At 45.9% G+C, this 15,469-nt stretch overlaps 1 protein-coding gene across 2 annotated transcripts in view; it reads left to right on the top strand.

Annotated features, from left to right (window-relative positions):
* The first annotated feature begins 2,629 nt into the window (after window positions 1-2,629).
* The window catches only part of STOX2 (storkhead box 2), a 264,051-nt gene continuing 251,211 nt past the window's right edge, over window positions 2,630-15,469 (top strand). For both annotated transcript variants that reach the window (XR_012803430.1, XM_075610523.1), the window contains exon 1: window positions 2,630-3,317. Coding sequence is in view for 1 of the 2 variants with exons in the window: in XM_075610523.1 (XP_075466638.1) it covers window positions 2,981-3,317 (337 nt within the window). In the remaining variant the exon portion in view is untranslated. The remainder of the gene's footprint in view (window positions 3,318-15,469) is intronic.

Below are 15,469 nucleotides of genomic sequence, written 5' to 3'. Positions count from 1 at the left end.
TCTTAGGGGACACTCCGCAAGGGACTACACGTCCCAGGATCCTTAGGGGCTGCATACCACATGGGCAGTTACAGCCAATAGGGCTGGCGAATCTATGCAGTAGGTTTGGCGTGAAGAGAGGGACCACACGAGTCGGGAGCAGGACGGCAAGGGGTAAGGACATGTTCAGGGTGCCAGTGGCCCTTGAACTAGGCCTGATATACCCTGCAAGCCCCAGCTAGGCCCCTTCCAGTTTCTGGTGCTATAGGGAAGGCCCATAGATAGGGACGCTTCCCCAATTGCACCCAGCAGTGTTAGTGCACCGGTGACAGGATCCCACGCATGCGTGCGTCCTGTGGTCTAGGACCAGACCACGGGTACTCTAAGAGACATTAAGGGACACCCTCCAGCTGGAGCTCCCTGAAGAGGCGGACGCCTTCGGGAAGGAAAGGGAGAGGATCAGCCGGACCCCGCGTCGTGGGATCCCAGAGCGGTTCTGCTGATCCACCATTCCAAGTCGGCCTGGTCTGGCCTAAGACCAGGCAGGTACCCACGGGCACCAACGGCCATTCACAGGGGATAGCGCTACTACACACACTATTTGGGTGTGTCTCGCTCTGTGGACTCCAGGGTGGTTAGGTGCCTAGGGCACCTTTAGTATTTGGGGGGGGGGGGGGTATTGTGTGGGTACTATATTGTGGGGGCTTGTATTGTTATTGTGTTGTTTTATGTGTCAGTAAAGATAAATTAGTTATACCAGTGTGTGTATCCTTATTCATTGACTGTATTGGTCCCTGTGAGGGGTTATCCTACAGCGCTAGGATCCCTCTCAGGTGGAGGCGCTGTATCCAGAAAGAACGTGATCACCCCAGGCTCCCAGTGGCGAAGGATAAGGCCTCCTGTACGCCAGACAGCTACTCAGCACGCATAGTTCCCTTAGTCATGGGGGAAGGGGGCTTCATATGTATTATGCACAACCCACACTTTATAAGGGCAGGGGTCAGGACTGACTGCTAAGGGATAAACCCTTACATTTAAATATATATATACACGCATCTCAATACAAATTGGTATAAACATTAGTAGCTGCATGCTCCATTGATCTTTTCCAAACAAAGCTTCTTTTATACTGTCCCTATGCTGAAAACATAATACAAGTGGTTGCCTGCTTTACAGGCTAGGAGAGCCTGGAGACCTCCCTGGAATCCTCTTAGATGGCACAGGATCTCCTGATGGTAATTGTGATCTGGGGGTCTGAATACAAAATGGTGGATCCTCACGTTTATACCCAGGGGGTTTTCTGCTCCAGTATCTGGGCAGAATAAATGTTGCAACCTGGTCACACCATTACCATGTGACCTCTAGCAACTGCCAGAACTAAAGTGACTAACACTAACCTTTTAAAATGCGACATAGTAGATACAACAGTGGGCATAAGGCCGAGCTCATGGTGGCGGCGCGGGCGCGCGCTTCCGTGCATGCCCCCGTGCGCACTCCTGCAGCCCCAGTGATGCGTGTGCTAGCTGCAGGAGATGGGTCACGGCGATCAGGGGCGTTGAAAGCGCGTCACGGACACCCCATAGAGCTGGTTCGTCCTCATTGGCTGAACCAGCTCATGTGACGCTGACGTCACGCGACTGCAGCCCGCAATTTCAATTTCTGTTGTGGCGGCAAAATGTAGCTGTGTCGACGCGGGCATTTGAGGAACAACCTTAGACAATCAGGTAAGAGTCCTTGAAGTGAGCGCGAAAGTGAGCACACGCACGTAGCGACACCGCAACCGTGAGCTCGGCCTAACTCACATGTTCTGAGGCCTGGTGATGATTAACCCCTACACTGCCTGCAGCTACCAGGGCTGACATGCAAGGATTTCTAAACTTTAGCACGGGTGCTATTTTCATGACAGATGATTTTATTAATATTTATACGTTGCCAATATATCTGTACCACAGTAAGGTGCAAAATCAGGTTGCTACCTGTTTTATGTTGCAGTTAGAGAGCACAGCAAAGTCTTAGGCCTGGGACATAGACATTTTGTCCGTGCGGAGGCGCTGGCCTTACACAGCGCGCCGTCCGTGGGCATGTCGGGGGCGGGTCTGGGGGCGGGCCAGTGACGTCACGGAGCTGGTTCGCCCTCATTGGGCGAACCGCTCACGTGACCGGCCCTGCGCTCCGGCGCGCCAAATCTGAAAACTTGGTGAGGCACACGCTTCCGCAAGCATGCGCGAGCCCCTGCTAAAGCCGCTCTCATTGCGGCTGCAGCGGCTCAGTGCTGAGTGTGAGCACGCCTCAGCACGGATCAGCAAGGCTGATCCCACTATGTCCAAGGCCTTAGCCTCCACTCACATTCCTGTTTTCCAGATTTAATCCAAACTAGTGGGGAATTTAACTGAAATTAAGATGGAAAGTAAACACAGGATAATCCTGCAGGAGACGCTAGCAATTCAATCCTTCAACTCTGCAAACTGCAAAGTAAAATCCAAGAGGTAAAAAAAAATATTTCAAAAAAGCTTTTGCCTCCCTGCAATCGAAACAACTGCGGCGCAGTGACAGCCACTAGAGGGCCTGTGTTTGTACAGCAGTAGGATATGCCAGAGAGGGAGGGAGGGACTACTACTAAATTATACACTGATTCACCACCTGTAAATTCCATAGGCAACATCTCAGCGGGGCTCATTGAGAGACTGAACTGAGCTGGGAATGAGACAGGGCATTGAGCTGACCTTGGCTTTTTTCTCACCAATGGACACACGTGGATGACACACAAGGGGTCATGATCTTGTTTGTAAGGATTATTCCCTCTGTCTGTTCCTGGGACTTGGCTGAATTCTGTGCCTCTTCTAAACCTTTGTATTGAGACTGCATGTGCTATATAGGGATTTTGCAGGCAGTCAGGGCAACGCTTGCAATGAACTTCTGCAAACGAGCTTCTATTATTTTTCTGCACATGTAAATTCACTTGGTGATTAACTTGCTCTCGCATAGAAAGCTCGGACAAGTGATGCCTCGGAGGATGGACAAGTTCCTGCAGATCTCCCCCCATTCCTTGGCTGTAGTCCTGAGTCACAGGGGCGCCTCGGAAAGGCTGCTCCTGGCCGAGGAGAAGCTGCAGAGGCACTACATCGGGTACGAGATCTTTGCTGACTTCAAAGCGGAGAACATGCAGCATTTCTGGAACAAGAAAGTGACCGATGCCATCTCAGAGACATTGTTCCTGGGCTGGATAGACGAGCATGTCCTACTGATCCAGGGCAAAGAGGAGCACCTAGGGGTGCTGAGGGAGGGCTGGGTCAGGAGGTCCCTCAAACCCCCACCTGGCTTTGACATCAAGTATCTAGGTAAGGTGCTCAGTGCACGGTTGATATTAATTTGTATATGTTCAGGTTTGCACATGATGGTTGCATGGCACAGTGTTCCCTTTTGGTTATCATTCAAGTTGCATACTTTATATACAGTAATAGTGATATTTAAGGCTTCTTGTTTTTGAGTCGTTTTATATAAAACTGCCAATGGTGTTTGTATATAAACATATTTCTCTGTTCTCTAGTCGTACTTTTTAAAATAATATAGAAATCTGGGTTTTATAATGGAGTTGAGTTCAAATGCTCAGTTTGTTAAAAAAAACAAAAAACGGTAGTGTGTGTGTGTGTGTGTGTTGAATAGATGAAACCTAATGGATATATATATATATATATATATATATATATATATATATCTATCCATTAGGTTTCATCCATTAGTATTTATGCATTAGATTATCAATGTTTGAATGTTTGGTTTATTATTATTTTTATTTATTTCATGTAACTTCTCAGTGTGTTATTTTGTCTAAGTTTAAAAAAAATGCTTTTACTAGCATGCTTAATGTTGACAATTATTCGTTTACTTTGAATGTATTCATCAAGCAAGCAAGGCTCAGTTGTTGGTAAATCCTTTTGGATTCTGTGACCATTGCTCTGCTTTGAGTTTTCTTGCATTGTCCCATATGTTATAGGGATCAGTTTTCTTCTCTGAAGTTCCTCTTGTCACTTTGGATTGAAGATTGTGTGAATATTGGTTTCTCGGTCTTCCAATACTAGTTATTCCCTGCTGTTCTGATCCCATTGACCCCTGTTTTGAGTCCCACTGCTTGGATGATGGGCATGCTACTGCTGTGGACACTTGTGCATTTCATTTACTCCTTCAGTGCTATTGGGTATTGCAACCAGGTGCTATACAAGCATGAGACATGTGCTAACTTCAATGCCAAGTGGTTGAAATATGATAGCACCTGCATTACATACCACTTGTATTTTGTTCCTAAAACTAATTTTCATTCACTTTTCAGAGAGAGGGACATTCATTGTTAATTGGTGGCTACTTTTGTTGTAACATGTATAGTCACCTTTTTGACAATGAAATAAAATAGCCTCCTATTTTTTCTTTATGCATAAACCATTTGTAAAATGTTGCCCCTATGTCATCGACCAGCAAACCCATGAATTGTGATGCTGTCATTTTATCTGAAGGGGGCTGTATTACAAACCAGTGAGAGTTCTAACATTTTGCAATCTTTTAGTTAACACATTCCTTCTGCAAAAGATTTATACTTGCAGCCAAATACAATGTTTCTCACACTACCCCTACACATCCATTTGAATCATCCTGTCTTTCATTGGTGATTCATACAAGTCTGATATAATAAATATAACATAACTAGCTGAGAGACCCGGCGTTGCCCGGGAGTTAAATTTCCCGCTAGGAAAAGGGGAGGGGGAGGGAGAGGGGGGAAAAGGGGAGGGGGAGGGAGAGGGGGGGAAAGGGGGGAGGGACAGTGGACAGAAGGAGGTGAGGGACAGTGGACAGGAGGAGGGGAGGGGGTGGGGGACAGTGGACAGGAGGAGGGGAGGGACAGTGGACAGGAGGGGGGGAGGGACAGTGGACAGGAGGAGGGGAGGGGGGAGGGACAGTGGACGGGAGGAGGGGAGGGGGTGGGGGACAGTGGAGGGGAGGGGGGGAGGGACAGTGGACAGGAGGGGGGAGGGACAGTGGACAGGAGGAGGGGAGGGACAGTGGACGGGAGGAGGGGGGGACAGTGGACAGGAGGAGGGGAGGAGGGGAGGGACAGTGGACGGGAGGAGGGGGGGACAGTGGACAGGAGGGGGGGAGGGACAGTGGACGGGAGGGGGGGGCACACACACACACACACACAGTGACACACACACACACGTCACCTCCTGTTCGGGGAGGAAGAAGCGGAGCCTCCGGGACCGGCGGGTAAGAGACCGGGAGATGTGCTGCTAACACTGTGAGCCCCACAACACCCCCCCCCCTACCGTGTGTGTCCGTGTGTGTCCTTTGGCCCGTCACTCCGCCTCAGGCCAATGAGAGGTGTGCGGGGGCGGGCGGGCCAAGGGACCAATGAGATTTCCCCTAGGGACGAGGCCATGCAGACAGGCATACAGTGCTTTCACAAATATAGTATAAGATAAATATATATATATTTTTTTTTTAATAAAGAATGCAGTTCAACTACAAAACTAATATTTCATTGATATCTAGCGAGAAATTGGCAAGCGTGTAAAATCCCCAAAAGAAAGGTTGTACACAACAATAAGTATTTTGCTCATTTTAGGAGCTGAACTTCCCTTACTTCGCCCATTTATTCTTGTGGGCTGAGGCCATCATGCCAAACTGTGGATTCTGCCTCTCCTTCCTCCATCTCCGCTCAGAACTTTGCTGACTATTTTAAGGAAAAGGTGGAATCCATACGTCAGAACATCCCCTCTGTTTCTTCCTCCCATCTGTTTCTTCCTCCCATCCAACACCTCTTCCTAACTCTCCTCCTGCCTTCCTTGACTCTTTTTCCACTGTCTCAGAGGAGGATGTATCGCTGTTGATCGCCTCTTCTCCCTCTACCACTTGCCCTCTTGACCCCATTCCCTCCCATGTCCTAAAACGTCTTGCTCCTACTATAATCCCTACGCTCACACACATTTTTAACTCCTCCCTCTGCTCTGGAACCTTTCCATCCTCCTTCAAACATGCAACAGTCATACCATTACTCAAAAACAGCAAGCTTGACCCTACCTGTCTTTCTAACTATCGACCTGTCTCCCTCCTGCCTTTTGCCTCTAAACTCCTTGAACCTCTTGTATTCTCTCGCTTGCTCCATTTTCTCAACACCTATTCTCTCCTAGACCCTCTACAATCTGGCTTCCGCACTGCTCACTCCACGGAAACAGCCCTCACTAAAATAACTGTCGACCTCCATGCTGCCAAAGACAGAGGTCATTACACTCTGCTCATATTACTCGACCTCTCTGCAGCATTTGACACCTGGATCTCATCCTACCTCTCCCATCGTACTTTCAGTGTCTCTTCTGCTAACACCTCCTCCTCCTCTATTGATCTCTCTGTGGGGGTACCCCAGGGCTCTGTCCTGGGACCTCTTCTCTTTTCTCTGTACACACTCTCTCTAGGTGACTTAATAACATCTTTTGGGTTTAAATATCACCTCTATGCTGACGACACACAAATATACTTTTCAACACCCGACCTTACACCTGCTGTACAAACCAAAGTTTCTGAATGTCTCTGCTATATCATCCTGGATGGCCCTCCGCCGCCTTAAACTCAACATGGCTAAAACAGAGCTCCTCATACTTCCTCCCATACCTGGCCCTACTACCTCCTTCCACATTACTGTTGGAACTACGATTATTCACCCAGTAGCCCAAGCACGCTGCCTAGCGGTCACACTCGACTCCTCTCTCACATTCGCCCCTCACATTCAAAACATTCCTAAAACCTGTCGCTTTTTCCTCCGCAATATAACAAAGATACGCCCTTTCCTCTGTTGCTCGACTGCTAAAACAATGACTCAGGCCCTCATTCTCTCCCGTCTTGATTACTGTAACCTCCTGCTGTCCGGCCTTCCTGCCTCTCACCTGTCTCCCCTACAATCTATCCTAAATGCTGCTGCCAGAATCACTCTACTCTTTCCTAGATCTGTCTCAGCATCTCCCCTCATGAAATCCCTCTCCTGGCTTCTGATCAAATCCCGCATCTCACACTCCATTCTTCTCCTCACTTTTAAAGCTTTACACTCTTCTGCCCCTCCTTACATCTCAGCCCTAATTTCTCGCTATGCACCATCCTGACTCTTGCGTTCTGCTCAAGGATGTCTTCTTTCTACCCCCTTTGTATCTAAAGCCCTCTCCCGCCTTAAACCTTTTTCACTGACTGCCCCACACCTCTGGAATGCCCTTCCCCTCAGTACCCGACTAGCACCCTCTCTATCCACCTTTAAGACCCACCTTAAGACACACTTGCTTAAAGAAGCATATGAATAGCACTGTGGATATTCTGAACACATGATACATAAAGCTTGGCCCCCTGCAGACACACTTACCAGAACTCCCTCCTACTGTCTCTGTACGTTCTCCCTACCTACCAATTAGACTGTAAGCTCTTCGGGGCAGGGACTCCTCTTCCTTAATGTTACTTTTATGTCTAAAGCACTTATTCCCATGATCTGTTATTTATATTATCTGTTATTTATTTGATTACCACATGTATTACTACTGTGAAGCGCTATGTACATTAATGGCGCTATATAAATAAAGACATACAATACAATACTACAGAAGAAATCACTTTGCTTGTACCCCAACATTAACAGTTCTCATTATATGTAATTAATGTATTCATCTATTTGAATGTGCACCTGATTTCTGATTCTAAATGTTTAATCCCTTAACTGGGTTTATTTAGCAGCACAAAATATGTAAACAGATGTACAGCAAAAAAAATACCACTTATGAGCATATTCATATCTCACAGGTCCACCAACCTGCCTTTCCTCATTATCTCTTGACATCGAATGCTTCCACTGTGGCCAGGGATTCTGGGTAATGACATGAAAATGAGCACAGTGTGTCACTCTTTGTTTCTTGTCTATTTCAACACGGATGCCTGTAATGTATAGCATTATTGAAAGAATGTTCTTTTCTTCTCTGTTCAGCGAATAAAAATACCACTTATGAACACATTCACATGTTTCAGACAGATCCACAAACTTGCCTTTCCCCATTATCTCTTGGGCTGCGTCCCCTGTGCTGCTGACCGCGCTCAAGCTTGAGAGTGGTGATGTCACCGACTCTCCAAGCATGAGCGTTTGGCTGTCTGGCAACTTTTTTGGTAAGCGCCAAGCGCCAAGCGCGGACAGCGTGTATGCAGCCTTAGCATACAATGCTGCCTCTGCAGCCAAGGATTCTGGGTAATAACATACAAATGAGCACTAAAAAATGATATAACTTTATAATAGTGCTTTATAAAATCACTTCCTAATTTATTTAAAGCTGCAGTTCAAGAAATATCCTACGTGTGTTTGTTTTTAATAAATCCATTCTGTACTATGAGAAAATACTTGAAGCATTTTTAAAAAATTCAAATAATTTATGTATTGTAATCTGTAACAAGCATTTTTATTTCTATACCAACAGTTTACAAAGTCACACTCCCTTCCTCTTCTGAAACTGCCTGGCTCTTGAGCCCTGCCCTCTCTCTAGCAGTCACCAATTGTATCTAGTGTCTGCCTGGTCACATGATCGTCCACACAGAACTTTGCATCTTGGGTAATCTTCTGCAGCACTAACAGTGATTTAATGAACCCCGAGCAGAATCTTAACCGATCGATCACCGGAAAACGAATCGATTAGCTAAATTGCCAATCACTTGTCAGTGTGCAAATTGTATTGATGCACATATTGACTGGAAAACATTATTAATATTATTATTTTTATTTAAACCAGCAGCTTTAACTGCAGCTTTAACTAATACAAAACACCTTGACACACGAATGCTAGGGAATACATGCGCTAAATGTCTCTCTTAGCATTCATTTAACTGTGAAACAGGCTTTTGTTGAGCTTCATATCCAGCCTGCTCTGTATAAATGTAATGACAAAACAGCTAATGTCTGATCTGACAATGCTCACCCAGTACTAGTCATAAAAGGATGGACGTGTACTCTAAGTCACAGTTGTGCATGACCTTCTCACCAAGAGTTTATCTCTGGGAATGTGGGAATGTTGCTGTTTCATACCAAAGTACTACTCTGAATTTCTTTACACTCCCCCCACCCCAACCCCCCCATCAACCGTAAATCACTCAACACAAAAAATGTCAACTGCCTTGGTCCTTTTTTGCCGTTTTTATTGGGCATGGGGAAGGCCTGCGTAAGTATCGATGAAATGCCTTTTTAAGGAGGGGGGGTGTTTCTCTCTTTAACTGGGTCACTGCATACATGTGTTTAGCTCCTTCCCACAGCTGCTACTAAAGCTAGATCTGAAAATACAGTATGAAGGTTGTATCAGACCAGCACATCATTTAAGTGATAGACTTTTAAAACGGACAGACTCTTTGTTCTACTATGACACTCGTTTAAAAAGACGAAGATGGAAGACATTATGGAGTTTAATGACATACATTTACAATGAAGAGAAAATGTACAGATTAGGAATTTTGTTGAAAAATGTCAAGAAAATGTATTTTGAAAAGTTCTATGTGTATTAGAGCAGGGGTGCTCAACTCCAGGCCACAAGCCTACCCCTTTCCCCCAAACAGGTCAGTTTTTCCAGGATATCCCTGCTTCAGTCTTCGACTGAGCCACCTGTGCTTAAGCTGTGATATCCTGAAAAACTGACCTGTTGGGGGGGCACATAACTCTATGCCCAGGACATGCTTGAAAACGACAGGTAACACAATGTATTACTTCCTGGTAAAACATCGTGTAAGTAAATGAGGACTGGAGTTAAGGACCCCTGTATTTAGAGGGAAATACCTGCCTTAGTGCTCAGGTGCCACATATGATGGCATATACTGCTGCGGCACAGTTTATTCGAGCATTTGCCCGTTCTGTGCCGCAGCAGTAGCCTGGCGCGCGCCCGAGTGTGACGGGCGCGCGCCGAAGCAGCGGAAGAGCGCCCTCCGATCGGGGCGCTCTCCCTACCGCTGCCGGGTCCGCCGGGTCCCCCGGAACCCCCTGCCGCTGTCCCGCGATCGCAGGACACCAGGGCTCCCTTGGGGAGCCCCTGGACACGCGTGCAGGGGGCGCACGCTCCCGATGACGCGTGACCGCGCGTCTATGACGCGCGGCACGCCGAGGGGCGGCCACTAGCAAGCCGGGAGATTTCCCGGCTTGCGGTACCGACCACACTTCAATAAAGTGTGTCGGTAGTGTATATTCATTTCAATGAGCCCAGTAACATCTTCCTTTTCACTTTAACTTCTTTTTATACATTTACAGCATGTTTAGGCCAAAGCCGCCAGCTTTTTAAACTCCACCCTGGCAAATTCTGTGGAATATGTAGCACATTTTAAACCTATTATTGCAATGACTATACACTTCTAAAGAACTTATACGTTGTAAAGCAATTATGGGGTATATTTTAGAGCAAAATTGATGTTGCGTCATTTTATTTTACCTTTTTTTTTTGGCGTCCGTGCATCACGGTATCTGCTCTAATTTCTGCCCGATGTGTGCCTCCTTGGAATTTAGGGATTGGCAGAATGTAGTTGGGGAGGACTCCAATGATGCACAGATTATAGTGAGGTGTATCACTGTGCTCTTCTTTTTCTCTCACCTTCCTGTGCCCACAAATCTGCCAGGAGTCCTGTTTCGAAATTGTCGCCAGATATACAAAACCGGAGCAACAATATTGTTAAATGTGATACGGTTTGCAGATCAAAATGGTGCAATGCTGCACTAAAACAAGTTTGCCTGGGTGTTGATACATAAACCACTTTGACTGCAATCTAAGTGCCGAAACTTGTCACAAATATATTGATTTGATGTTCTTGTAATTACTATTACAACTGCCTCTGGATCTCTTCAACCAATGGCCTGACTGGAAGAGAATATCCTCATCTTCCATTCAGATCTTCCCAGTGTGGCATTCTGTGCCCAGGACGTACTTGAAAATGAGAGGTAACTCTCAATGTATTACTTCCTGGTAAAACATTTCATAAATTCCTGCAACAGGACACGGCTTAGGTGAGTGCCAGCACGAAGGCAATAAAGGGGTATATAAGTCCTGAAAATATTGCTTTACATATTTACAGTACATTACTTTGGGTCAAAAATAGGCTATGGGTGAATTTTTGAAGTATGCAATGTGAAGGACAAAGGAGTACTAAGGGTATTTTGTTCTTTTTGGGTCATGTAAAAGGGTCTGGTGGGTCAATGCCTATGACAATAACACAACAACCCCTTGCTCGGCGCTCGTGAACGTATGGAAATGTATGTTGGGAGGTGCTCAATAGGGATATGTGCAATATAGACAAACTACTGTATAAGAGGAGAAAACAAATTCAGAGAATTGGCACAGAATTCCCAGGTTGCTAATGAGCCTAAGCAAAAACTAATTGCCCTTTTATGATTTCTTCTCCAGTAATTCATGCCCCTGCTCCTTTCAGAAATGTTATATATGTCGCATTTTCAATAACATGAACTCACGCAGGCATGAAAACCCTTCATCATTTATTATTCACTCATTCCGTTTGTAGAATTATGCCAAAAACCTAACTAAGTGGAATAAGCTTATGTTATAATTTGAAACTAGTGAAGCGACCATACCTAAAAGGGGTAAAAATTCTGCAGCGATGGCAGAGGTCGCAATCATTTTGACTGGGTGATAAGGTGTGCTTTAAATAATGCAGTGACGGGGGAAGACTGCCCCTCATTGCACAGAGAAATTGCTATACAATCAAAACAATGCTTTTTGGAGCTTGAAAAAGTTTGACATCTGGTCTTACCTGTTAGTATTTGTCATGGTCATAAGGTGTAATACTCTGTGTATATTTGTAAGTGATCCTCGTAATTTGGTTTTGTCAGACACTCCCAGACTTGTGAGAAATCAGACTCTTCGCTGTGATGGTTACTTTTTGGTACCGTATCTCTGATTTATACACCTTTAAACGTGCAATCCTACTTAGCAACTCCAAAATATGTTGTTATCAAGTAAAATCACTGAGTAATGTAAAATCTTCTACCTATTGTAATAGTTGTTCTTAATGTAATGTAATGTTTTTGATGAGGCTTTTATTTTGTTAAAGTATCTGAACCACAGACCAACTTGTTCTAAAGATATATATATAATTCCATCCACCATCTTTTACTGTTTAAGTGGAAACAATACGACTTCCAAGATGAGCCTCATTATGGCAGCCATTAGGCCTCGGCCAGGCTCCCTGCTGGCTCGCTGAGGAGCGCTGAGGCTCAGGGAAAGCGGGTGCTTTCCCTGGCCTTGCGGTTGCTTACCGCACGCGCTGTCAGGGGACGGGACGGGGGCGGGCCAGTGACGTCACGGAGCTGGTTCGCCCTCATTGGGCGAACCGCTCACGTGACCGGCCTGTCGCGCCGGCAAGCGGGGGAATTTTAAATTCTCCTAAGACCTGCGCTTCCGCGCACTTGCGGAAGCATAGGTGAGCCCCTACTAAAGCCGCTCAAATTGCGGCTGTAGGGGCTCAGTGCTGAGCGGGAGCGCGCGTCAGCGCGCTTCCACCAGCAAGCAGGGAACATGGCCGAGGCCTTAGAAATTGCATTGTCATTGTGATATGCCTGTTTATTGGGCGACTGCAGCAGCCATTTTGGATAAAAACTATTTATTTGCTAAGAAAAGTGTTAATATGGCAGGAGAGGACTCTGGGTCCAAGAGTGCTTGGAGTTGCACATTGGGGACATCCCCTCCTGCCTTCAGATCAGATATGAATGTAAAAAGATTTGGGGAGAATTGCTGCTTTTATTAACCTTGCAAATATAGGCTTCAAGGCCTAACAGCGAAAAGCAAAAATTTAAATATCTCACACACTATAGGGTCTAGACTAGAGGCCCATACCTAGCAGAGGAAAGCAAGCCATTGTAAACAAATATTTGATAATATTTAATTAAAAGGTAAATAAAATGTTTCTTCCCCCCCCCCTCCCACGCCCCCTAAAGAATTAAATATTTTGGAACTAGCTTATGGGTGGTGTTAAAAATGAATTATATCCATATAGCTATCAGAGACGTATGCAACCTTTTTCATTTTGTTTCTATCCAGTGGTGGGCATTTGAAACTACGTTGGGATGCAACTATTTACATCACTATATTTCCATCTGTTTTATACAGGAAATAAAGGTTCTAATCCTTTCTGTTAATACTGCATAAATACTGCCTGGAGATGTGAAAAATGAAGTCTAAAGAATCCCAGGTTCAAACTGGTTTGCGATCTCCTGAAATCAGACACAATTTTATGCCATATCTATCAAAGGGGGCCTCTCTGGCATGAACGGGATCCAAATACTTTTGACCGCTGTTTGTGACCTGGTAAATAACAAAGCTGCCCCCAATATAATTATCCACCTGCATTGTATTAACTAAGCAGATCTCAGGCCAGGTCCCCGCTGCCTTCTTCAGGGACAAGAGCCGCCCCTCAATGGGGCCGGGCCCACTACAAGGGGTGGCCACCTCGGGGTAAGGAGGGGGGGCTCAGAACGGAGAGGAGCAGGCAAGGGGGGCGCAGCAAAAAAAGTTTGCGCGCCCCTGATATAACTAATAATAAGTGACTTTAATTTTATTTTTTTAAACATCCCAGTGTGTGTAGAGAATATTGCTAATCTATAGTTTCAAAAAGGTCATACTTTGTGAACTAATGTGTTGGTGTACTAATTCATCAATATAGAATTATTATTAGCATAAAAAATAACAGAATAACAGAATTGCTACTTATTTATTTATAAAGTGTTTTAACAGGAAGTAATACATTGAGAGTTACCTCTCGTTTTCAAGTATGTCCTGGGCACAGAGTTAGGATAAATAATACATGGTTACAAATACAGTTACATAAATGAACAGGGTATACATTATATACAATACATTGCGTGCACAGTTAAAGAAAATATATATTATGGGCATACTGCTGCGGCCAAGTTTATTCGAGCATTTGCCCGTTCTTGGCCGCAGCAGTAGCCTGGCGCGTGCCGGAGGGTGACGGGCGCGCGCCGAAGCATCGGGGCGCTCTCCCTACCGCTGCCGGGTCCGCCAGGTCCCCCAGAACCCCCTGCCGCCGTCCCCCACATCGCGGGACACCAGGGCTCCCTCGGGGAGCCCTGGACGCGCGTGCAGGGGGCGCAGGCTCCCGAAGACGCGTGACCGCGCGTCGGTGACGCGCGGCACGCCGAGGGGCGGCCACTAGCAAGCCGGGAAATCTCCCGGCTTGCGGAACCGGCCACACTTTAATAAAGTGTGTCGGTAGTGTATGAAACAGTTACAGACCAGATTAAAATGTGTGACAGCCTTAGATTTGAAAGATTTTAAACTAGTGGTGGATGTGAGAGTCTCTGGTAGGTTGTTCCAGTTTTGGGGTGCACGGTAAGAGAAGGAGGAGCGGCCGGATCCTTTGTTGAGCCTTGGGACCATGAATAGTCTTTTGGAGTCTCTGATCTCAGGTGATAAGTGCTGCATGTAGTAGGGATGAGGAGCTTGTTCAGATAGCTGGGTAGCTTTCCCATAAAGAATTTAAAGGCAAGACAGGAAAGGTGAACTTTGCGCCTAGACTCGAGTGATGACCAATCTAGTTCTTTGAGCATTTCGCAGTGATGTGTGTTGTTGTTGCATTGGAGAACAAAACGACAAATTGAATTGTAGAGGGTGTCAAGTTTACTAAGGTGGGTTTGAGGTGCCGAGCCATATACTATGTCTCCATAGTCAATAATTGGCATTAGCATCTGCTGTGCGATACGCTTTCTGACCAGGAGACTTAGGGAGGGTTTGTTCCTGTAAAGTACCCCTAGTTTGGCATAGGTCTTGGTTGTCAGGGTATCAATGTGCATTCCGAATGTTAAGTGGGTGTCAAACCATAAGCCCATGTATTTAAAACTAGTGACAGGGGTTAGGGTGGTGTTAGCGTTGGTTCTAATCTGGAGCTCAGTCGCTGGAAGCTTTAAAAATGTAGTCTTGGTCCCAAATACCAGTGTTACAGTCTTGTCAGTGTTTAAAAACAGTTTGTTTTGGGAAATCCAGTTTTCGAGTCTCAAAAAGTCAGACTGAAGTATGTGTTGAAGGTCAGAGAGGCTATGGCTGTGTGCATATAGGATTGTGTCATCTGCATACATGTGTATTGAGGCTTCCTTACAAGCTGTGGGAAGATCATTAATGAACACTGAGAAGAGTAGGGGCCCCAGAACGTAGCCTTGCGGGACACCACAGGTGATATCCAGGGGGTTGGAGTTAGAGCCTGAGATGGACACATGTTGGGATCTTCCTGATAGGTAGGACTGAAACCAGTTTAAAGCATGGTTCCCTATTCCAGAGCTCTGGAATTTGTTAAGCAGGATAGCATGATCAACTGTATCAAAAGCCTTTGCAAAATCTAGGAATACTGCACCAGTGAGTTGTCCCCGTTCCATTCCACACTGGATTTCATTGCAAACTTTTAGCAGGGTAGTTATGGTAGAGTGTTTGGG

Source organism: Ascaphus truei, chromosome 1 (genome assembly GCF_040206685.1).
Source record: "Ascaphus truei isolate aAscTru1 chromosome 1, aAscTru1.hap1, whole genome shotgun sequence".
Classification (NCBI taxonomy): domain Eukaryota; kingdom Metazoa; phylum Chordata; class Amphibia; order Anura; family Ascaphidae; genus Ascaphus; species Ascaphus truei.
Note: the sequence above shows the minus strand (reverse complement) of the source record. Positions and strands in the feature narration are given on the sequence as shown.